This window comes from Centruroides vittatus, unplaced genomic scaffold (genome assembly GCF_030686945.1).
Source record: "Centruroides vittatus isolate TY-2023 unplaced genomic scaffold, ASM3068694v2 contig_549, whole genome shotgun sequence".
NCBI lineage: Eukaryota > Metazoa > Arthropoda > Arachnida > Scorpiones > Buthidae > Centruroides > Centruroides vittatus.
In genome coordinates, this window is record NW_027122325.1 from 5,955,483 (window position 1) to 5,982,644 (window position 27,162).

General features: G+C 28.2%; 1 protein-coding gene across 2 annotated transcripts; it reads right to left on the minus strand.

The window, feature by feature from the left end:
* Positions 1 to 5,208: 5,208 nt before the first annotated feature.
* LOC136978749 (calcitonin gene-related peptide type 1 receptor-like) lies at positions 5,209 to 27,162 on the minus strand. Of its 2 annotated transcripts, none has more exons than XM_067274550.1 (15): positions 27,072 to 27,162; positions 26,392 to 26,477; positions 26,151 to 26,278; positions 23,830 to 24,023; positions 22,156 to 22,281; positions 21,999 to 22,090; positions 21,837 to 21,928; positions 21,610 to 21,754; positions 21,373 to 21,523; positions 21,086 to 21,146; positions 16,713 to 16,779; positions 16,541 to 16,629; positions 13,731 to 13,872; positions 13,616 to 13,657; positions 5,209 to 5,417 (listed from the first exon to the last, which is right to left on the minus strand). In XM_067274550.1, exons 2-15 carry the CDS (start codon positions 26,440 to 26,442, stop codon positions 5,265 to 5,267), a joined length of 1,533 nt encoding a protein of 510 aa, XP_067130651.1. In that variant the 5' UTR covers positions 26,443 to 26,477; positions 27,072 to 27,162; the 3' UTR covers positions 5,209 to 5,264. The 2 variants fall into 2 exon arrangements, with proteins under 2 accessions (XP_067130651.1, XP_067130652.1); XM_067274551.1 differs by having other exon boundaries at positions 26,392 to 26,459; positions 27,072 to 27,138.

Below are 27,162 nucleotides of genomic sequence, written 5' to 3' on the forward strand. Positions count from 1 at the left end.
TATGTGTTATGAAGATGCGAATTTTAATTACTCTTTTTAATATAAATTATTTAATATCGTTTTATAATATATATATAAATACAAAATTGTAGAATCGAAGAACGAAGAAAAATTGAAAAATTAGAAAAATCTGTGAAATAATTAAAGTTCTTATTTTAAGAACTGATATTTATCTGTTGTTTTAGCCATCAAAAAATTTATTTATTTTTTTCTTAAATTTACTCTGTAGAAATATTATGTTGTGAATAAAGTCTAAAATTTATTTTGTTTACAGTTTAAGAAGTACAGATAAAATTCCAAGTGCTCTTAGAAGATGAACAAATTTTGGATCTCATCCAAATCTTCTTTCGCAAATCGTTTTATGGCTGGAACATTTTTAAACTTCATCATAATGATCTGTAATGTAATTTCGCATGTAGGCGACATGTTAACAGCGGTTTGAGAGGGATTGTTTTAACAACAATTCGCTGAATAGATGACTCAGTATGACTACAAGTTAACTTTACGTAATGTATAATTTAAGAATGATGTTTTGTAGGTATGAATTGAAAGGAATGTTGCAATAATAAAGGAGAATAGAACAAATTCGTTTTTTTGTATACATTAATATAAAAAGCATTTTATTTTTACAATACAGTAGAGCATCGATTAACCGACTTATCGGTTAACCGACCGCGTTCTAGTCGGCAAATTCAAATGTCCGCTAGTGATGTGGCGCTACAATATTTGGTTGTCTTGGCTACTTTAATATTATTTTTGTTAAATTTTTGCATGTTTTAGCTGGCAGCACTGGCTCGATCCTGAAAGGGAGGCTAGTATTTAAACCAGACCTAATACACTATACTAATAATGTATTTTTTCATACTTTTCGGTTATCCGACCAACCCCAGTCCCCAATTGAGTCGGATAATCGATGCTCTACTGTATTTTGTATAACTTAACTGAAGTAATGATATATACAGTACGGAGCAATTGTTAAAAGTACAATCAAAAGAGAAATAAATAATAAAGCATAATGGTTTCAACGATATCACAAAAAGAATATAGTAATTAATGTTATAGAATATTAATAATTAAAAATTAAAACAAATTAATTTGGGAAGTAAATTAAAGAATATTAAAACAGTCAATAAAAAATTTTAAATAAAGTGGATTACAAAGAATTTGCTTCGGTTTAAAATATCATTTATCTTTCTGGAATCCCGACAATTCACCATACGTTATCTCTTTGTAACAATTTTCCATATAACAATTGAAAATATGTAATATCTATGATACGAATCTGTTCGGTTTCACGATTTTCACAATCAATTTACCGGATGTCAATTGGAAATAAGTTATAACTTATTCAATGTTCACAAATTTGTCAGTTTATTGGCAAATTATGTAAGAAAAAATACAAAATAAAGGTGAATGCTCTCGTATTTGAAATTTTCAAGTCCACTTTTATTTGGTTCACCAGGACACAAATAGGCCTGTATTTTAAATATATCTTAAGTTGTATTCAAGGATACAACTTAAGATAAATTTATCTATTTCTTGAATATTTAAGAAATAAATCATATCAGAGTGCAATAAAATTTCAAAAGTTTATTACATTAAGATATCGTTTACAAAAAAATTCAAATATGTTTATGACTTAGTTTATTATTTCTTGTAATTTTTTTAAGAAAAATTTATTTTAGAACATAGTTTCGATCATTAAAAATTTTTTTCATAATGTAGGCGGTTAGGACTATATTAAAACGCATTTTTCTGTAATTATAATAACGCAAACCTCCAGAGAAACACGGAGAAAATGATTAAATTCATTTGCAACAGTATGGATTAGCATAGTCATAAAAAACGTCTATTTTAATTCATGCAAACTTTTGCATTCTTTGAGATTTATTTTGTATAAAATCAAGTTTTACATATTGCAGGTTTATACTAAAAGATAAATATGTCACATTTCTTCATCCATTGACAGTACATTTCTATCAAATGTCAACGTAAAAGTTGCAACATTTTATTATGACTTAGAATCTTCACTTTTCATATATTTTGAATAAACTCATAAAATTTTAAACATTTTATTTGAAATATTATAATGTTAAAAATATACAAGATAAATAAACTGAATAAAATAAGCTGAGATAATTTGTATGATAAATTGAACAAATTATATCAGCTTAAAATGAAACCTTATTCGTTTATTACTCTTTAAGTAGCTGAGGTAATTATCAGTTTGTTTCGTCATAACGATGATCATCTCACTTTATATATTATTTTAATACAAAATCTACATCTATGAATACGATAAATCAGATTTTTTGCGGGGTCTCTTTTCGGCCACGTGGGCACTAAGAGGGATTGGATCGACGTATTCGGGACAGACCGCCCATGAAAAAATTTTTAGAGAGTTGCTAGCCAGGGTTAATGGCCAAAACTGTTAATGCTGGTGCAATAACCGTTTTGGCCATCATATCATCAAGTAAATTACATTGTTTTTAATTATTTAAAATTTATTTTGAAAACTTATAAGGGGAAGCAATGTTATCTAATCTCAGATTCGTTTCATTGTAGCTCGTATACATTAGTAACAGAAGAATCGTGATCACGTGTAAAATGTTAAGTGATGGTAATATATTATTTTTACATACTCAATTACATTTTATTGTGATAATAAAGATAGTAAAATAATTTTAGAGTTTTTTAAAAAATTATACTTGAAAGATGAAAATTATATACGAAAATTTTAAATTACAGTTGTAAGTAGAAATTGGGTTACTTTTAATATATGCAACATTGTAATTTATTTAAAATTTATGAAAATTGTATTCTCCAACTGAAGAGGGGTCAAAAGACCCGAACATTTTAGAGTTTAATGACAAAAATAGGTTCTAATCTCGTCCCATTTTGATTATGGTGCATTAAGTCCTCATTAATAGCCAAATTATAGAAGAGAAGAAAATAAGTTTAGAGTTTCGCGGATTTTTAACGTATTACTTTAGTATTTAATCTAATTTAAGCAATATTATAAAAAGTATTGCGTATTAAACGAGATTTTTTTAACTTTGAAATAATAAATTGTATTATCCCACTCGAGTTTTCACTTTTTATATTTTTAGCAATGAAAAGTTTAAAAATTTCGTAAATGTCAACCAAATATTCAGTAAATACTAATGATTCAATGATTAATAATGTCTCATTCGAAAATAATATAATTAAGTTCGTGTAATTATCTTAAAGTTTGATAATTAATTAATACTAAAATATGAATATAAAGCTTATCAATTAAAAAAAAAGAGATATTTTTTGATGATTTTTGTTTAAGAATTAATATTTAAGCTCTTTCTCTTGTAATTACATTTCACTTTTACAAAACTAAAATTAATTAAAATGTAGTGTTTGTTGTAATTATTTTAATTGATTAACTCCTAAAATAATTAATAATCTTTTAAAAAATAATAATTATACAAGCTTAATTCAATCTTATATAATATTTTTTTTATTCTTACAAATTTTAATTAGAAACGAAGCAACGTAAAACAAAAACTTAAAAATATATTTCTTTAATTAATAATTTATAAATGCGTATTTACTTTATAGTAAATTTTTATGATAATATTTTTACTTCAAACAAACTAATTTCCAACTTAAAAAAAATATTTTAGTAGTCAATTAAAATAGATAATTAATTAAACTTTAAATACATTATTTTTGTTCGTTTAATTATCATGTATGTACAGTACATTATTATTAATTCGTGGTAATTTAATGTAGTAGTATAAAGTTATTTAAATATTTTTTTATTTATGAATTTTACTTAAAAAATCAATTCTAAATTGCTTAATATTTAATCAAGAAAATATTATTTTAACAATGAGTAATTTATATGAAGTCGAAACTACATACGTCTCGCACTGTATCGATTTTTCTTCGACGTTACAATACAACCTCTAACGACGTCTTAATTATAAAATTACTTAATTCATCTCTTTCATAAAACGGTCGAGTCACTGAACCGATTCTGTTAATAGTAATCAAAAGTACATTTTAATTATTAATGATTTTTTAAAACTCATTAAATGGAAGTAATTTCAATCAAAATGAAACAGATTGGCACGTTTTTGTGCTATTTAACTTCATCCAATCAGTTTCTCTTAAGTTAAATGCCATGATCTATCAAAATCGATTAGGAGTGAACTTTTATGAAGTCTTCTTTCATCTTCTTTAAATGGATTTTACGAGCAAACTGACAATAATTTAATATTCAGTAATTTTTATATAATAGCCAGAACAGAATTTAATGAGAATATTTTCTGTATGACATATCAAGAAATTTCAGATATTTAATACATTTGCATTTTGATCAGTCTTAATTACAGATTCAGATACTTATTTTCAGATACTAATTTTGACATAATCACTGTAGTTTATTTATAACTAGATAGTGATTAAGTGAAAATAAAGACTAATTAAACGATAAATAAAATTTTATTTATTAAAATAAATTAATCAGTTTGTATTGCCTGTTTTTTTTCTTTACAATTTACATTATTAAAGCAGATTAAATGACAACTGATAAGTCAATCACTATAAAAATAGAACATAATTTTGTTTATTTAAAGTTCTTTAATTTATATTAGCAGAAAATAAACTTTTTATAGCTTTGATGTTAGTGTATCTAGCGATATTATCCAACAAACAATCTTAGAGTCAACTATTAAGTGTTTTGAGATAATTTAGCTTTTAGGCAATAAACCAGATATTTGACGATCCTCTTCATAAAAGAACATAAACATACAAAGAACGTTTCTTTTTTTTGTACTTACGGAAAGAAAGAAATACAGTCAAACCTCTGAACAACAAAGACTGACGAAAACATAAAAAATGGCCGCTGTTTGAAGATTATTTTGTACGCCTTTTTGTTAAAAATAGTTCCTGATAGAATGGCCGCTGTTTATTATTCGAGGTTGACTAAATATTCTCATCAGTGGCGGTTCGTTCATAAGTGGCAGCTCCTCCGGTATAAAATAAAAGTTACTGTATTATTATCGCCATTCTTACATTTTTATTAATTAATTTATCATAAGTAAATTATATATATATTTTACTTTTATTAATGATGCATTTTTTCAATTCATATTGATTTTTTTATGTAAATTTTTATTGCTACAGTCACACCACAACAGATTCTTACGAGCGCCACTGTTTCTCATTGATATATATAAACTTATAAATGTGATACGCGTTTATATATATATATATAAAAGTGACATTTACACTGTTGAATTGTGGTCACTAGAAATAGATATTGTCGAAGATCTTGTTACAGTTGATAGGGATACAGCAGTCCTATCATTGGTTCTCCTATTATTACCAATTTTTTTCAATTTTTGCCGTTCTATACTTCTTTTTAATAAACCAATAATCTGAAAAAGCATTTTACTGAATATATTATAAAAGATTTTAATGTTTTAAACATATTTTGGTCGGATTAAATAAATATTTTGGAACATTAATCTTAAAAATAACATTATAATTCAGCCATTTCAAAGTTTTTTCTAAAAAAATGTATTTTTTACCATTATATTTAATGGATAATGATCCATTACTGATTTAATGTAGTAAGACAAAAATTTATTTTATTAAAAAAACAACAATAACAACAATAAAAATTACTTAAAAATTAAAATTTGTTATTAATTTTAATAAAATTAAAATACAATCATTAGTTAGTTACAATTGCAAAATAAATAATTTTATTTATAATTAAAAAATAATTATATTAATAGTAACATAAATAATTTCCTATTAATTTTATTTAATCCAATTATTTTGCTTGACAATATATTAAATATTACATGAGAATGAAAATACTTAATTAAATTATAGTTACTGTTATTACTTATTAATTAAATATTAATTACGAATAATTAATTGAAATACCAACAAAAATGAACCTCGATTACTATTGATTTAATTTAGTATTTTCATAATTTACTGTAATGCAACATAAAATGAATGATTATGAATAATTATTTATAACTTGATCTATATATATAATCGAGACGAGTTGATAATAATAATAATAATAATAATAATAATAATAATAATAATAATAATAATAACTCTCCCGTGGTCACCACCTGGTCGTGGTGGGAGAGCCCAGTAATTTTACTGATCCATAGGGCAATGCAGGCTGGAGCACAAGCTCCTGGTAGGGACACCCATGCCAGTAAGGTCTATGGGGAGAAATGAAGCTAAGAGTGACCACACCCACATTCAGTGGAGATATTTACTATGGTGATAACTAGATCAAAGTGTGATACCGGCTCGGACGTCGCCCGGGTTAACAAGGTCTGCGTTCGTGGGTTAGGCAGAGGCTCACGTTCGAAAAATAGGTCACAGTCTCCCTTGGTTACCGGTGGCGAAAGCAGCACCGGCCCAAGCATGGCTACTGCAATGCCCTCAACAGATGTGAGGAACCAACCCAGCCTTGGTGTTTCTGTGGCAATGCATCCACAGACCACAAAGGCTGGAAAACCACGCCAACGGATGAAATGGACAGTAGAAATGAACGAGTTTATCATCCGTACTTATTACACCATCACAAAACTCGAAACAAACATGACAGCATACAGACAACAACTACACCATAGATTCACACAACAGTATCCTCATCTCATTGTCACCGAACAAAGGGTTGTTGATCAAAAAAGAACAATTATACACAACAACCTTATTCCACAAACAACACTTGAACTTATCAAACAACAGGTTGCTGATCAAATACATCAACAGACAGAAACATCTAACATTAATGAAGATCATGTAACCTGTCAGGATAATCCAGCAACAAGCATTGATAATAACACACATACAACAATTACCACTAATGATACTACAGACATTTCCTCATCCATCACTGATAACATAGACATGGATTTAGTTAATACACTCTCACATATATTTCAGGAAACACTCACTAAATATACAGGCACAGATCCCACACAACGACCACGAATACCAAAAATCAACACGTCAAAGGAAGTAGGAAAAACACTAAATTACGTAAACACTCACTTACTACCACACTACATTCATTCAATTTCTACACTCGCAGACATTCATACATTAGTTTATGCTGGAGCAGTCACAGTAGTGACACACCATGGGCTGAAAGTACAATCACAGACAAACACACAGAAAACAAAATTCTATCACAAGCCTGCCTGGCAGAGAAGAATAGAAATACAAATAAATGACATTAGACAGCAATTAGGCAGGCTGACACAATACACTAAAAACAACATAACACCCAAATTAAGGAAACAGCTCAAAAACATTTTCAAGAAAATAAAAACACACACAAAACATGAACATCACAACACACGCATTACAGAATACATTGATACACTAAAACAAAAACTTGCTGCCAAAGCACGTAGACTCAAACGATACAAAACATGTACACTACGAAAACAACAAAATAAATTATTTACAAACAATGAAAAACTCTTTTACAGACAAATTAATAACAAAGCAAACACTGATACACAGCACAGTGGCACACCAACAGAAGAAGAACTCACAACATATTGGTCTTCTCTTTGGTCCAGTGCTGTCACGCACAATGCTGATGCAGGCTGGATCGAGGAGGAGAACAGAAACTTGCACAACATACCAACTATGCCCTGTGTTGAAATAAACATACATGATTTCCAATACACTGTTAACAGAACACACAACTGGAAGACACCTGGTGTAGACAACATTCACAATTTCTGGTACAAAAAGTTTACATCACTGCACCAGGAACTAGCTAAACATCTAACACACATCATCATCAATCCACAAGACATGCCAAATTTTCTTACTCAGGGCATCACCTACATGAAACCTAAAAACAACAATACCACAGACCCCACACAATACAGACCAATTACATGTCTTCCAACACTCTACAAATTATTGACATCCTGTATCGCAAACAAAATATACAAACATGTTGAAGAACACAACATTCTAACAGAACAGCAAAAAGGTTGTCGTAGAAACCACAGGGGATGCAAAGAACAGTTACTCATAGATTCAGTCATTCTACGGCAAGCACACAGACAACACAGAAACATACACATGGCATATATAGACTACAGAAAAGCATTCGACAGTGTTCCACACAGTTGGCTGCTACATATCCTACACATGTACAAAATACATCCATCACTCATTGCATTCTTTCAAAACACTATGCAGCACTGGAGAACAACACTACATCTCAGGGTTAGTAACACTTCCATACAAACAAACCAAATTTTTATTAGGCGAGGAATTTTTCAAGGAGATTCCTTGAGTCCTCTCTGGTTCTGCTTAGCCCTAAACCCAATATCCAACATGTTAAACAACACGCAATATGGTTACAATATCAGACATGAAAAAACAACACAGTTTACACTGTCACATCTCATGTACATGGATGACATAAAACTTTATGCATCCACACAAAAACAACTTCATCAACTCCTACAAATCACACATTCATACACCAAGGACATACAAATGGAATTTGGCCTAGATAAATGCAAAACAGTTCACATAGAAAAAGGAATCCTGAAGAAAGAAGATTTTGCACTTGGAAATGGAGACATTATTGAATCCATGGAAGAGGGCGAGTTCTACAAGTATTTAGGATTCCAACAGGCCAAACTAACAGAACATACACAAATAAAGCAAAGATTAATTAAAGAATACCAAAGTAGGTTAAATGCTATTCTCAGAACACAATTAAATGCAAAACACACAGTTAAAGCAATAAACACATATGTCATCCCAGTACTCACATATTCTTTTGGAGTTATACATTGGACTCACACTGATCTTGAGCAACTCCAAAGGAAAACAAGAACAACACTTACTAAGCATAAACAACATCATCCTAAATCCGCCACAGAAAGATTAACCCTTCCACGTAAAGATGGCGGACGTGGCCTGATTGACATAGTTAACCTTCACTACAAACAAATACAGTCACTGCGAGAGTTTTTCTACAAAAAACAAGAAACATCACAATTACATAAAGCAGTAACTCTAGCAGACTCGAATAACACACCATTAAACTTACACTCACATCATATGGACACAACACAACATATAAAAAGCATAGACACCATTAAGCAATCGTGGGCTCGAAAGGCACTCCATGGCAGGCATCCTTACGATCTGGCCCAGGATTTTGTTGACAAAACTGCGTCAAACAGCTGGTTAGCTCGGGGATGCCTCTTTGGGGAGACGGAAGGATTCATGATTGCCATACAGGATCAGGTCATAAATACTAAAAACTACAGAAAACACATACTCAAAGATACAACACTCACAAATGACACATGCAGAAAATGTCACATTATGTCAGAAACTATACAACACATCACCTCTGGTTGCAAGCTCTTGGCACAGACAGATTATTTACACAGACATAATCAAGTAGCAAATATAATACACCAAGAGCTTGCAAAGAAACACAAATTAGTAGACATCCACAAACCATACTACAAATACATTCCACAGACAGTATTGGAAAACAACACGCACAAAATGTACTACGACAGAGCCATAATCACAGATAAAACAATTTACCACAACAGACCAGACATCACACTCATTGACAAACACAATAAAATCACATACATTATAGACATATCCATTCCAAACACTCACAATATACAAAACGCATGCACTGAAAAAATTAGCAAGTACACAGAACTCGCCCAGGAAATAAGGCATCTGTGGAGGATGGATAGGGTGCTTATTGTACCTGTAGTTCTCTCCTCTACAGGTGTCATACCACACACACTACACAAAAGCCTGGGCACATTAGAATTGAATAGAAACACATACATCACTCTACAGAAGGCCACTATATTGAATACATGTCATATTGTGAGAAAATTCCTGAATACAGACACACACACTGATACACTTCTTTGATTTCTGTTTTGGTTACTATGTCTTGACTTTGGTCCGGCATAGTGCTTAGCCACCGGTGTTAGCCGAGTATATCTAGCTTAACCCAACATAATAATAATAACAACAACATCCCAGTACTCACATATTCTTTTGGAGTTATACATTGGACTCACACTGATCTTGAGCAACTCCAAAGGAAAACAAGAACAACACTTACTAAGCATAAACAACATCATCCTAAATCCGCCACAGAAAGATTAACCCTTCCACGTAAAGATGGCGGACGTGGCCTGATTGACGTAGTTAACCTTCACTACAAACAAATACAGTCACTGCGAGAGTTTTTTTTTATGAAAAACAAGAAATATCACAATTACATAAAGCAGTAACTCTAGCAGACTCGAATAACACACCATTAAACTTACACTCACATAATATGGACACAACACAACATATAAAAAGCATAGACACCATTAAGCAATCGTGGGCTCGAAAGGCACTCCATGGCAGGCATCCTTATGATCTGGCCCATGATTTTGTTGACAAAACTGCGTCAAACAGCTGGTTAGCTCGGGGATGCCTCTTTGGGGAGACGGAAGGATTCATGATTGCCATACAGGATCAGGTCATAAATACTAAAAACTACAGAAAACACATACTCAAAGATGCAACACTCACAAATGACACATGCAGAAAATGTCACGTCATGCCAGAAACTATACAACACATCACCTCTGGTTGCAAGCTCTTGGCACAGACAGATTATTTACACAGACATAATCAAGTAGCAAATATAATACACCAAGAGCTTGCAAGGAAACACAAATTAGTAGACATCCACGAACCATATTACAAATACATTCCACAGACAGTATTGGAAAACAACACGCACAAAATGTACTACGACAGAGCCATAATCACAGATAAAACAATTTACCACAACAGACCAGACATCACACTCATTGACAAACACAATAAAATCACATACATTATAGACATATCCATTCCAAACACTCACAATATACAAAACGCATGCACTGAAAAAATTAGCAAGTACACAGAACTCGCCCAGGAAATAAGGCATCTGTGGAGGATGGATAGGGTGCTTATTGTACCTGTTGTTCTCTCCTCTACAGGTGTCATACCACACACACTACACAAAAGCCTAGGCACATTAGAATTGAATAGAAACACATACATCACACTACAGAAGGCCACTATATTGAATATATGTCATATTGTGAGAAAATTCCTGTATACAGACACACACACTGATACACTTCTTTAATTTCTGTTTTGGTTACTATGCCTTGACTTTGGTCCGGCATAGTACACAGCCACCGGTGTTAACCGAGTATATCTCACTTAACCCAACATAATAATAATAATAATAATCAGCGCAGAGCCAAATGGTTAGGAGTTGAAAGTTGAAATTCGGTACATAGTTAGGGTACGTCACGAGAACGCACACTATACAGGGATTTTTCGAAATACCTCCCCACGGGGGAGAGGGACAGGATTAAGTCTTAACACTTTCATCAACAATGGAAGTGTCAACAATGGAAGTGTTACGTAACAATGGAACTGTTAAGTAACAATGAAACTGTTAAGTAACAATGGAAGAGTCAACAATGGAAGTGTTACGTAACAATGGAAATGTTAAGAGCACAAACGGTTAGGAGTTGAAAGTTGAAATTTGGTACATAGTTAGGGTACGTCACGAGAACGCACACAATACAGGGATTTTTCGAAATACCTCCCCACGGGGGAGAGGGACAGGATTAAAGCTTAACACTTTCATCAACAATGGAAGTGTCAAGTAACAATGAAAGTGTCAAGTAACTATGAAAGTGTCAAGTAACAATGGAAGTGTCAAGTAACAATGGAAGTGTCAAGTACGAATGGAAGTGTCAACAATGGAAGTGTTACGTAACAATGGAATTGTTAAGAGAAAGCGACGTGCAAGACGCAGATGCAGTTTTTTCTCGTTTTTGCGGGAAATCGAACATATTTTAAGATCCATCTAAAAATTCTGTAATTAGTCTGGAAACAGGGGAACCCAATTCTTGCATTTTGTGAAAACGGGTAAGGTTGACTGTAACGTAATAATCTTAATTTTCGCTAAAACGGTTAGGCGTTGAAAGTTGAAATTTGGTAGGCAGTTAGGGTACCAAATTTAAGTACCAAAGTGTTAAGTAACGATGATACTGTGAAGTATCAATGGAGAACAAGAGAAAGCGACGTGCAAGATTTACGGGCTCTGGAAAAAAAAGAAGAAAAAAAAAAAGAGTAATATGTTAGAACACATTCGATTTTCAAATTTAAACAGATTAGTTCGGTTTTTCTCGATCTTTCTTCTTTAGAACATTCGATGAAAATCGAACGATATAATCAGAACACGTTGTGAAAATCAAACAATATTAGAACATTCGAGTTTTAAATTCGACCTTTCTTTAGAAATATTTAATTTGTTGATGAAATTACTCTTTTTCTTTTGTGACTATAACTTAATAATCTTAATTATCGCTATCGTTACTTTCGCCCGAGCAACGCCGGGCCTACCTGCTAGTTTAATTATAATTTGAAAATATATGAATCTTTCTTTAATAAGTTTTTTAAGGGAGTAATTCTAATTGCAAATTATCGACTTTTTAAAGCACTTATATGGGTGTAGCGTGTAAATAAAAGAAACCTGTAAACTTTTTACAAATTAGGGTGAAAATGTACAGAACTTAAACATAAACATAAATAAGAACACAATGAAAACATCATGGAGTCGACCTTATCGCACAGGCTCTTATATGTTTAAAATATGTAAGAAATTCCTTTAAAAGTTTTTTTGAAAACTTGCAAAAATTGTATGACAATATAAATAAAAGTCTTATAGGAAACATATTTAAAATATGTACAATTTGAAGACACAAAACGGATACAACCTGTAGGAAAAGGTTGACTCCACTAATGTTTTGTGAAAAATATATTAAGACGATTCCATTTTTTAATGCATGTTTTTGTTTTCGTTATTATATATACAATATTTTAAGTACATTTTGTCTTACAGTTTTATTTTTATTGTTAAAAATTAATAAATATTTTAAAATTAAATATTTTTATTTCATGTTAATACACAAACCAATGACTTTTTAAAAAATTAACGTGAATTGATACCCCTTTCTTTCAAGAATTATTCCAAGGTTTTAGCTTTATAAAGTTTATTTTTATATATCGTAAATATTTTGACATCCTCCACTACTTGTTTGCCATAAATCTTCCATTTTTAGTTCAAAAACGAAGTATGTAACTAATTATGGAAACGAACTAGGTGAATCACATGATTTCAAATTATAAATAGTTTGTTTTGGTTAAAATATATTTGAAATATTTTAAATGTATTAAAGTATAAAATCTTACTATTCTGTTAATTTTATTATTATTATTATTATTATTATTATATATATATATATATATATATATTCGTAATTATAAAATTAAAAAATATTCTATTTCACTACGTTAATTAGCATGGATAATAATAAAGTGCATATTGCTTTTTATTTTTAAGTATATTTTTAAGAATATCTTTAAAAAAACTAACTAGTAATGTTTTATTTAATAACACTTTATAAAATTTAGAACGAACTCTTAAAAAATAATAAATACTTACTTCGCTGTTGCCGTAACAAAATATTATAGAAATCACAGCAGCCTTAACAAGACGTATTCAATTAATTAAAATAGTGAATATTTGATTATCCATAAAAACAAAAGTGGATAAATACCTGTAATCCGTCCATTGCGTATTCTACGTAGTTGTAGGCTTCATGATGTTGACAGGAACCTAATGAATTTGGTCTGTAGATGGTCAAAAATGAGTGTAGTCCGAAGAGCGGAATTAGAACTAAAGTTGCACGAACCGCTTTTCTGGAATATTTTTACATTATAAATATTTATTAATGAAAATTCCTTACTCCAGTAAAAAAAAAAATAATCATATTTATCACGTTGTATTTAAATTTTAAATCAATTACTTTTTAATTTATTTCCTTTCTCTTCTACACAAGAGAAAAAATAAAATGCACGAAGAGCTAAAGATGTGTAAAAGAAAACTGAATAAATATTTCAAATAAGGAATTTTAATTAAGGAAAAAAATAAGTACACTCGCTGACTAATAAGTTCAATGTAATTATTCTGTAAATTTTTTAATACACAATGAAATGAAAATCGCTTACAGAATTAGATTAATTATAATTCATTTAAGAAATATTTTACTCAAAGTTTTTGTCTTGATAGATTAGCATGACTAATGAAAAATGTACTCACATATTTTTTTCGAATTAAAAGTCATTTCAAATTTTAATAAGTATTTATAACTTATCGTAATCTATTGATATAAAATGCTAAATATTATTTTTAATTTTAAAATTTTTATTAGCCTAAATAATATCAGCGTTTTATCAGATATATCAAAATATAATAATTTTCTTCATCTTTAATATAATACAATCGAAATATTACATTTTCAAAAGTATACATAAAAACTCCTTTTAAAAAATAATTCTAGTAAATCTATTTTTACAACACATTCATTAAAGACAGATATAACTTGTTTTCAAATAGTTCATAAGAGTCTAAGGAATTATATATTTGAGCCTATTAACTTAGAATTCTGTAAATGTTTTAGTATGACAAATATCCATAGTTGGCTTTCTCAATATTCTGAAACTGCTGCAAAATCGAAACTAGAAACTTATAATGAACGAGCGAAACTTCATAAGAATCTGCCAAAAATGTAGACGACTAAAGACAATAACAATGCAAGAAAACTAACCATATAGAGTTTTACCAACAGGTTATATTTCCGGTCGGACAGCGACGAAAGGCAGAATTTTAATAAATGTATAAAATGAAGGCTAATTCGACACCAAAAAGAATGACAATTTGAAATTGTGTATTCGACTCCGTTACCATTTTCAACTTTCGCCTTGAAAACATTAGGAGAATTTTCACTTTTTACTCATTGTGGCGGTGGTTATCAACCGGGATATCGCGGCACATTATGATATCGCAACGACACTTGAGATGCCGCAAAATATAGTGCTGAGCAGCGCTATAACACTACTTCGTATATTAATAAAAGTACGAAAAGTGAACAACCCTAATAAAGAAGTAGGGTTGCCACAAGAAAATTACCAAGTTGGGGTACCACTATTAGAAAACGGTTGAAAAACATTGAAATACGCATTATGGATTCATTGAGGTGTAGAAGAATCAGCTAGATGATGGGTAACGTCCTCTAGCTGATTCGAGAATGGGAGATATACTTGGAGCATATCACCCGTGAAAAATCCTTAATTTCGGACCTGAATCCAGATTCCTTTGAGCGGCTGATTAAAATGGTAAAAGCATCTGTTTATCTGTTAGTCCATCCGGCCGACAAGCTACGATTTCGTGTATTGCCTTATGTCCGATTGTGATTATCAGACTAATCTGTACTTTTACGTATAATATAAAAAATGCATCTGAGCAATTAGTTATTGAATTACAATCGTTAAACTAGGAATAAAAACGAACGTTGGACATTATCAACAGAAAAGAGATAGCTATATAAACTTGACTATTTTAATGCTTTTTTACAATGAAAATTATATATAAATAGATAGTACAAAATTATAATTTTTGTATTACAGAGAATTTGAGATTTATTTAGGATTTTTTAGTTACAGTTTTAAATATTCTACAAAAATTTGCATAATTTACTACTTTATCAAAGTAATCAAAAAGAAACTCGTTTGTGCGTATCACACTACTGTAATATTTCATAAATAAAGCATCCAATAACAAAATAATGAAATTTTCTTTTATCTGGCATCATAGCAGACAACAACAATTATTCATATTCACATTAAGAATATTATATATAAAACAAATCATTTGTAATGAAAAATGCTATATATATTATTTTTTAAATAAATTATAATTATTCGATTTAAACAGTTCATTTTATTTATATTTATTTTAAAGTTCGATACAAAAGATATGAACCAAACTTCCAAAAAATTTTGTTTCACGAATTATATTATAGTATTTATTTTTTTAAATGTGATTTTCTAAGGTCAAATGAGTTTTGAAAAATGTACCAATTTTAGTAATAATTTATTACCTCATCTTCTCTCTGTCTTTTTTCCGATAACATTTTAATATCAAAATATCTTTACAAATATAAAACAAAATAATTTATTAAATGCTTTAGAATTATGTGAAACCTTTCATCGTAATTAGACGATATAAAGTTAAATTCCTGTAGTTGTTTATTAATAAAATTGACCAAAATAATATAAATTATGTGTAGCTATTCATTTCACAATAATTTCAATAGGATCATTTATTTTTTACCAATAATTATATATAATTAGTCATCATTAAAGTGTTAAGCTAAACGCACTATAGGTATGCTGATTCTTACAGTTTAGGAGAGAAGATGACGTATTATAAAATAGATATTGTTTACATTAATTTTTTTTAAAGTTTCTTAAGAATATGAAGAAATACATTTACTTTCAAATTCAACAGTTCTGTTAATTTTCTTACCTGTATTGAGTTGGTTCATTAGGATTGCTCTGATGTCTCAGCTTCGTAAGCAACACACGATTAATATCACATAAAAATATTAAATTACCCTGTAAAAAGTTAATTATAAATTTTGAATACATAAATATGAGTAATTAAACATAGTGTTATTATTTTTTTTTAAAGTATTTACAAGCAAAGCGATTATCATTGGAACATTAGTAATCCACTCAAAAATATTTGTTGGAAAGGACCAGCATCTATATACAAAAAATAAATAGACATATACAATTTTAGTTAATTATATAAAGAATAGCTAATACTTGTTAAAATTAAACAAAATTATGCATATTATTTCTTTACAATCGTTATTAAAATTTCGATGTAATATTAAGTAATCTATTGTATTTTACAAAAATAAAATAAAAGTACTTTACCAAGATAAATCTAAATATTTATACAGAATTTCAATTTAAAATCACAACCTTTGTGTGTTCTTATTTTACTTAAAATCTATTCTAAGTTATTGCTGTATTTTTGAATATTTTTAGTGTTGATAATAACATCTTATGGCATCTTTCTCTCGATTTTAATCACCTCTAAAGAATTTATATCTTTGAATAGGACGAAGAACGGCCTATTTTAGTCAGTCGCAGTCCGTTCTTCAAACTTTTAAGATCTGTGCCTGTATGTTATTACCTCTCTGTAGTTCGTATGTCGACATTCTGCTTGTGTGGTTCTTCTCTCCAACATCCGGAAGCTTCGCCTCAACGAGTACTGTTAGTCAATGTCAAAGACTGATTTCTGGTAATCCTCGACGTGGGATTCTAGTTCAGATTCGTATGGCACAGAAATCTCTAAATTCTCTCTCTCTCCGCGATGATAACGTGCGTAACTGCGAAAACTATGTTTTACTTAGACGTGTAACGTACTGTACGAACTTTTGTGCCGTCTAATAAATGTTTAAATGTAGTTAATTGTATTGAGTGACTTTTTCCATTGAATCTCGTCACTTCCTATTCCTTCCTCTTTCCCTAGTCTCATATACGAGATTGTGTTAGTGTCATCCACAAAAACACTAAAAAGTTCGAGAAGTAAGTGAACTTACTTGGTGTTAGAAAATTCCGAGTGTAATCACTTACATTCGGTGATAAGAAGGCTCAAAAGACAGTAGAAACCTCACAATTGGTGTCAATTAGCCCCACAAATTGATATAGTGTAAGAAAATAAATATATATTTCGCTATAGATAATTTTACAATAAAAACATATGCCTTCATAAAAACATTTGTAAACATTATACTTACGATACTTAAAAGAAAAAAAACTACTATTAATATATATATATTTGAATGAATACAGTAAATACAAAACATATACAAAGAGAAAATCAAACAAAAAGATAAACTTATGAAGATAAGTGATATTTATGCATTATAGCACATCTCTGTTTATCTGAGAAAGGCAAGAAACATAAAATAATATCCATGCCTACTATTATTTCTATAAAAGCAACCGAACTAAGGTTGCTCTTATAGAAATACAGGTATACTAGTTTTTCTGTAATTAACTGTACTTACAATTATTCATTTTATGAAAAAGTGTTCTGAGCGATATCACACGATTATTCACAAAATACATGATTATTGTAGTGTGTTTGACAAGAGCTTCGGTCTTTAGAACACTAAAATTGCGAATCTTTGTGAAGTGTTCTAGATCACGTCGAAATGGCAATCTTAAAGAAATATCTGCAAAATGCAAGGTACTCTATAATCGAAACGCTCAAACCCGCGGGTCGTAGTTTGGTGACCTCTGATTTAAGTTATAAATTTGACAGTGTCGGGTGATTCTATCTTTATCGGGTCAGATATACACAACTGCTAACCCTAGCTTTCCTTCACGTTCGAAAAGCCTTTCCCTCATTATATTAGGATAAACTGAATGATCTTTAGAGAAGGTCTTTTTTTTTTAAATCTAAGTAACTTTTACGAGTATACGGCTCATTTGGTAGCCTACACAAATTCAACTATCAATTTTGTGCAGCAGAAATTATCAAATATTATTCTACTAGTTCGAAAAAGTTTCTTGTGGAAAGTCCATTCCATTTAAAGGGCCTAAGTTTTCTGCTGTCTGCTAAATAGAAACATTAATTGTATTTTGTGCAAGTACACTGGAGCAACTTATTTTAAGGGAATTTTTATCATACAGTACAAACTGATTGAGAAAAACTAAACAATTCTCATAGAGAAATTACTACTGGGGCATCTTTTATGCATCCAATAGCTTCCACAGTCAATTCTAGCAATTCGTAAGCCCAAGATACCTGTTTGAGACAAAATCATATCTTTAGAATTTTATCTAGAGATCTTCGCTTATCTGGTTGTTTCAATTGCTCTGGTTGACTCAAGACTCAATACACTCGTAGCTAAAAAAATCTTGGATCTGCTAGTATAATTGCAACTCATTTGCACTTTACAGTGACTACTATTCCAGGCAATATTTATCGTACCTGCTTAGCCTTTGACAAAGTGTCCTGGACGTGATAAATGAAGATATATTCTTGAAGAGTTTTATTAAATCAACTTTGAAAGTATTTTTAGAATTTCTTTCGTAGTCAGCTTAATTGACATCTGATAGAATAACTTATCCTTAAAGCTTAATGTTATTTAAGATGATCTAAACCTATAGTGACAATCCTGAATATATGAAAGCTTTTCGACAGAGTACTGTACATAATATACCGTTCTGAAAATATTTCAGGCAGAAATATCTGTTGTCATTTAGGTTACAGTAGTTATTGACGGCCGGATGCCGGATGATCGAACGGTTTAGATGTCAGCCTACCGCTCTGAGGAACCAGGGAACGAATCCGTACGGATAAAGAAAAACTCCAGATATTTTTCGGAGCTGGTTCCGGATATGTCGGGTCTCATCTCTCTCCATCCTACTACTCCATTGTTGGTCTGACCAACCTATGATGGACTTAAGAGGCTCCCTTAATGTCCACAGGGCTAAAAAAGTAAAAAAAGTTTCCAAATGAATTGAAAGTACTCTGCTAAACATGACACTTTTCTCATTGGATCGGAACATGTTCTTGATATTTCTCATAATATTTTTTCTAGAGTTATAACTTTACTTCAACTACCTTGCTGTTAAAGAAAAGATTTTTCTCTTTACAACGAACGAAAGATTTATTTTCGTTAAAAATTTGCTTTCAAGTTGAAGAATTAGTGGGTCTTTGTAATATAGATTACTGTCATTTACGTAAAGATTTGTTCAATTGAAAATTTTATAATATTATGTCTCTTATATAACTTTTCTGAAGAAACTTCCTTACTTATCTATTATAAATATGCAAGTTATGATCTTGACTTACTCTTCTAGACTTCTCTCCTTTTAAAGCCAAGTTTTGCTTTATCTTATTCTATATTTTTCTGACAAATTAAACTCCTTCAGTGACTAAATGTTATAGGAATTTAAATAGATAATCTAATCAAAGTGTTAAATTTTACCTTCATTATACATTAAAAATAACATTCTATTTCATATTTTCGCTTTCTCTATTTTACACGCTTCTCTATAAGCTATATATTCCGTTTCCCTCTCTTTGTATTCATTATAGTAATGACTTTGAGCTTAATTATATATATATATACATATTTATTTATATAAAATACTAAGGTTAAAGTCTTCACGATACTTTTTCCGTCACAAAATAAAAAGAAAAATAGAAACGATGGCGTCAGAAATCGATGAATCGTTATGAAATTTTTAAGCAAGTGAGCGAAAAGAGCGGAAATTCAAGTTTCTTAGTCTAATAATATTTAAAGTTTAAATATAAACTAAAAATAAGCTTTGTATTTTGTTATAGTTTTGCAAAAACAAAGTAGGAGAAAAGAAATAATTAGACGTAAATTACTAAAATAATCACTAAAATTATACATTAAAATGCTAGTGTGTAAGCAAACAAATGTGTCTCAGAAGCCAAAGGTGTTTAGTAATGATTTTAGTAATTATTCTTTCTGTTGAGTGTGAGTTCGGTTGTTAATTAGATGTAAAATTTATTTCAAAAGATAATTTATTATAAAAAATTATATGGAATTTTGTTATTAAACTTTTTCATATTGAGGATGATTATACTATACTATATTTATCATACTGAAATGTTTTTGACGTATAATATGTCATCACAGAAAAAGTATTGTAAGCTAGACAGAATGTATTATTCTGTAAAAGTATCTTTGTTTTAATCGTCGCTTTTACGTTCGAAATACTCTAATTAAACCATTCGATAGAATATTAGCCTACGTAGACTATAAAGATATTAGACAAATAGATAATATATATATAGAGTAAATCTATAATCTAAATTAAATATTTATATCTTTAACTATTGAAGTATAATCACTTTAATCAAGTATTATTCAGTGTTTAAAAAATAGATAAATGTTAATATCGACAATCTTAAATATTCAATTTGATCAGTATTATCATCCTCTCTGTATTAATTACTGTAAAAACTGTAAATTAATAAAGTAAAACTGTTCAATACAATAACAAGACTTACTGAAAATTGGCGAGAAAGAGCTTTAACAATGAATATATTGATATGATTATCAAGGGAATTCCTATCAAAAATAAAAATTTAAAAATTTTTAAATATAAAATGATTAGATATCTTAATAAGATAAGAATATAATTTATAAATATACTTGAATATTGATTTAATTCGCAAATAAATTAATAAAAAAAATTAATTTTTCTTTATATATTTTACAAATATTAATAAAGAAATTATTATTTAAAATATTTTATTAAAATCACAAAGTTAATATTTTTATTGGTCAAACTTACCCCATCCAATAAAATAAAATAGATAAAGATTTTTCTGTTCTGTAAATGCAGAGACTATCAGTTTATGTAAATAAAATCCTTCACAGAACATCCACATATAATTTGTCAGACGAAAATATTTAGTTAAAATAAATAATAATTTACACCAAGCCTACAGAAAGTTAAGAAACTGTCATGGGTATAAATTTTTTATTTTTTTCAAAAATGATTAAATTAGCTATAACTTTAATTACATACCGAATTTTTATTTAAATAATCCTTACTATTAGCCTTAGTCTGATCATGTATGACAACAGCTTTAAAAATAATAACAGATAGAGCTGTCATTAAACATGATGAAAATAGATTTTTATGTATTGTAATTCTGTATACTTTTAAGCTTCTGAAAATAGTATTAAAAACGATAAAAATGAATTTTAATTAAAATTTTATAAATCTACTTCATAATTTATAAACAAGCTTACCTGTAACTCGAAAAAATAATAATAGCGGGAATTAAAGCAAGTATAGATATTCCAAAACAAACCAGATGAAATATAATAGATTTAACGTAGACCTAATCAGATATAAACCATCATTTTAATAATTTCACTTTAAAGCATAAATTATTAAACATAAAATCTTACATCTCTAGCACCGCATCCGCTATAATCAGTCCATTCAGAGTTCCCTTCTTTATACCATTCACCATTAAGTAAACATTCTTTCATTGCATGCTCTAAAATAAATTGTTATTGTCATGAGTATATTTAATTATTTTCTTCTATCATTTTCATTACTTACTTCGACAGCTTGGTAATTGACTTTTAAAGTAAACGTGATTTTCGCAAACTCTTGATGCTGTCGTTCCTGCTAAAGTATCTGGCCAACATTGCCAACCATCCCACGTTCTTGGACAGTACTTTTTATCTATATTAAAATAACATATAACTACATCAATATAATGTTTCATGAAAATTAAATAAAGAAAGGTTTAAGAACTTTATTTTAAATCTTTTACGAGCTTTTTTCTATTTTAATACAAAAAGTAATAAAGTAATTAATATTTCAAATGTATTTTTTTTATATGAATCGCATACGCAATTTGAGTTTCATCAAATCAACATTTAAAAAATTAAATCAATTAAAATAGAATGTGAAATTTCATTTAATCTTAAAGTAAAAGAAAAGTAAGTCTATTAATAAAAGCTAGCTTAGGTTCTTACTCGATTTTCTTGGCACTTGAACAGGATTGAGAAGACCATTAGAAAGTCCGATAATTTTCAATTATATTAGATTATAAAAATTAAGTAATAATAAAAACTTTAAAAATAATTTTGTTGACGTATAATAAAAATCTCTATTTAAAAAATATTCAACTTTAAAAAACACTAAGACACTAGCTCAAAGTTCAAATTGTGTGTGGTGCCATGTGTTATGGAATGTTATTAAAAATAACTTTTATATTATTAATTATTATAAAAAGAACAAAAAAACGATTAATTTGAGAATAGAGATGAGTTTTTAAAATATTGTAAACGCCAATAATGAGTAAAATTTTCATTTAGGTTCGACTCCACTCGAGATGATACATGACCCCCTCTATCTTTTCATCCTCTTAAGTTTCGTACTCAAAACTTTAATAGCATTTATTTCAATACCCCTTATATTCAAATTATGATGCCAAATTTTATTTCTTAATTTTTACCCCATCCTGAGATAGTAAACAAAATAGACACAAACACAACACACTTACATACACATACACCCACACGCACACAGAATTTTCCCAGTTTTTTGACGTTTTTGGATTCAGGAATCTTAAAAACGTCAAGATTTGCAAAAGACCTGAAGGGACAAATTTAAAACAATCTATTATTATTATTATTAATTTTTTAAAAAATACAATAAATTCCTTAAGCAATCTGTTTTTTAATTATAATATTTAATCTCGATGTATAATCACAATTATTCTACCATTAAGAATATTTAAAGTTCTTTTCCTTTATAAAAAAGAAAAAATATATGATTTTTATTTTATGGAAGATAAAGAAAATAACAAGAAAGTAAACTAAATAATACACATTAACGAATTACATGTTTACAAATCCTGATAAAATCTGATCTTTTTACGATATCAAATGAGGTCAATAATTACATAAAGTACAGAATTGACATAAGTAAAGTGGAAATTTTTTTAAATATCTTATTAATTAATTTCTAATTATAGTTTCGAAGTAAACGTTTATTTAATTTTTATCTATTCAAATTCTATTTGTTGTCATTGTTTAAATTTTCATTTTTGCAAAATTTAATTTATCAACCGTAAATATAGTAAAGGCAATTTAAAATAGTTGAAAAATAATTAAATCTTTCGAATTTTTTTATTAATATTTATAAATTTTATTCTTTTCACACAAATTGAAAGCTTTAAAAATAAAATAATATTTATTGCTTGAAAAACAACGTGAAAATTACCCGTTTTTGGCAAAGGAGGATCACTCAGCATCTTATCACAACAGTCAATAGCAGCCTGGCAACAATCGGTCCATTTACTCGCATCACGATCATTGGCAAAATTCTGATACACGGGTGATGATTTATTTTTTGGATCCAATACAAAGCTTTGATTTGTACGTGGATCATGTACCAAATTTGTTAAACGATTATATCTAGTAAATAAATATAAAACTGAGATAAATCGAATCACAAGCTGATTGTATAATTTACATATATATTTATAGTTAAACAAATCTAGAAATAATTAATTATAATGATATACTCTAAGATTTTAATACTAAAATTTAGGTAAAACATTTACAAATTAACTTTTAGCTACATTAAAATTTTTAATGTATTATTCGCCTAGAAAGAAAATTGCAATTTTAAATTTTTTTTAACGCGTTCATCGAACTCTTTGTTATTTGAAAATTAAATAATATAAAGAATTTTTTATATTTCTATCTCAAGTAAAATGTTAATTAAATATAACATTTTTATTTAAAAAAATTTATAATATAAATTGGAAGGATCTAATGTATAGTTACTGGGCAAATAGTACAGTCACTTTATTTAATTAAATTAAGTAAGAACTTTAAATTTTCCTTTACTCAACAGTGTTATTTGATTATCTACAATTCTTTTACTTTTTATAAAGTCAAATAAATTATTAATTCATCATCAAATCATATTATACTTAACAAATGTAAAATTTTCAAACAATTAACTTACGTATTGATTTATAGGTTTTCAAGTAATCTAATTTATATTTTTTACATAACACCGAAATTAATTTAGTTATTATAATTTACTTCTAAACCAAATAAAATTAATTTGAACTATTTCAGCACTCTTTTAAATAAATATTAATAGAAAATGATTTTATTAGGAAAAATAATTTAGAAATTATGCATTTTTTTACTTTTTTTAAAATTTATATTCTAAACCAGATATAAAAAGTTTATTTCTGTAGTATTTAATGTAACTTTGTTGTCCATAATATTTTATAAAACATAAATATAAATTTAGAAACGACAACTCAAAAAGGCTGCAGATAACAGCAACACACTAAACAAGAATCCACAATATTACAAAATATCCCGAAAATTAAGAATTTTTTTTGGTTAATTTTTGTTAATTGTAATGAATTATTTAAATATATTTTATAACAAAGAAAAAAATTCATCTATTGACTTGAAATGGTAAATCTGTCGAGAGAAGAAACGTGTCTCAGTTTAACATTCTCATAGGCCCTTTCTCTACTGTTTACAAAATAAACAATTTTTCGATATTTAAATAACAAAAACCACATTTATTATACTTAAAAATTGTGAAATTACGGGAAAAAATCTACCAAAATTTGTAAAGATTATGCTAATTTATCATTTTTAAAAGTTTTCTGAACTCCTTTACATTCATGTAATTTGTATCCAGTGCTTTTTCCTCTCAACAGTCTCGAAAAATAATCTATTTTATATTGTATAAAATCTTAATATATAAAAATTATATACATATAAATAGAAAAATAATAAAGCAGATTTTGAAAAATGTTACATTATTATAAAGTTAAATTTATTTACGTTCTCTCTCCTTTTGTATTTTGAATTCTATAATAAATTTCCATATATATTTAAATTATAAAGAAATTTATATATATATATATCATCGTGAAATAAAACAAAAAATAAATAAGGAAACAAAATATTTTAAAGTAAATGTATCATTCCATTACACGACGACGTCTTTAAAATCTCTAATTTTTTCGAGTGAGTTATTATTTACAGATTAATTTATTATACGATAAAAACATTCTAATTATTCGATTTTCATAATCAAAATAGCATGATTACAAAATAAAGAATATTTTCTATAGATTTAATTAATTTTATTTGAAAAAATTTAGCTCATGGAAAGCAAAGTAATTTGTTTTGCATGAAGTAAATGTTTACAATCAAATTTTTAATGTTTAACAAGAGAATTAAAGATCTAGGGAATTAAAAAAGTTAGATATTTTATCTGAATATAATTTACATGACAAAACGTAAAAATTTGTTTATTAAATTAAAAATATTTAGTAAAGAAAAGAGACAAATTCACGTTTTTGAAAAAATTAAAATTAAATGTAAGCCTAATGTTATTCATGTTATAAAAGATAGATATTTGAGGCCAAGTAAAATCGTTTAATTTAACAACGTAATTATTTATTAAAGATAACCCCAATTTATCAGGCATTATTAATTGGATTATAAAATTTTTCTATTACCAACAATTCTTCTGTAATTTATAAGTTTACACAATACCTGAAATTGACTTTTCCTTTTGGAAACATGTGCTCAGGAATGTAATAAAAGCACATTAAACAGTAATAAACAGCAAAACTATCTCTACTAAAATAGTGATTTCGTCCACGACAGGTTATATTTTGACCCTATAAAGATAAAAATAATAAGATAATTAACTTAATTTTAACAAAATAATAATTATTTTTAACACTTTTTAATTGAATGAATAAATTTAAATTATTTAGAATATAATTCATACCTGTGAAACGATGAAAAGATGAAATAAAAAGAAGTACTTTAAATAAATCATTCTAATAGAGATAATTTCTGTTAATCAGTAAAGAGCTGATAAATAGAAAAATCCAAACAAAGAAATTTATTGTTTTAAAATGATAAAACTAAGTTTATTTTCTAATATAAGTAACTAAAAAAAAACTTTAAAGCTATAATCAAATAATTGTTAGTATAAATAATGCTTATATACACAATTTAAATACTTTAAAATTATACAATTAATATGAATATATTGCATATTTATTTTATTACCACATTTGTCTTGGTAAACAGAAAGGATATACTAAAATATTAGGTATAAAAATTACATTAATTGTAGAGATGGCATTATCTTTAATTGATTCCAAAATAGAAACAAATATTAAAATTTTAAATGGCACACCTGTATTGTTGATAAAGTTTACTCTCGTTTCTAGAACTACATTACTTTCTATATAAATAGATATTAACGATTGTTGTCAAAACCCCCAAATTACTCAGAATTACAAAAATGTAATCAATTTTGTTGAAAAAATCAATTGACATAACAATCTAAGTGTCAAATTAAAAAATAATTGACTTATAAATGTAAAAATTTCATTTTTATACACGAAAATTTTACATAGTAAAAATATGTAATTAAATTTAAAGTAATGCTTTACTTACATTATTTTTATAGAATACATACATCCTATTCATTCCATAACCATTAATAAACTGACGGTACTTCAACTGTCGAGAGTGAAACAGATAGTGT

Excerpts from the sequence above, each read along its gene's own strand:
- LOC136978749 (XM_067274550.1), bottom strand. The coding sequence starts at position 26,442 with ATGATTTATTTAAAGTACTTCTTTTTATTTCATCTTTTCATCGTTTCA. Across the intron at positions 24,024-26,150 it reads AAAGGAAAAGTCAATTTCAG|ATATAATCGTTTAACAAATT; the intron begins GTATTGTGTAAA and ends TTTATTTACTAG. Across the intron at positions 21,755-21,836 it reads ATTATTTTTTCGAGTTACAG|AAGCTTAAAAGTATACAGAA; the intron begins GTAAGCTTGTTT and ends TACTATTTTCAG.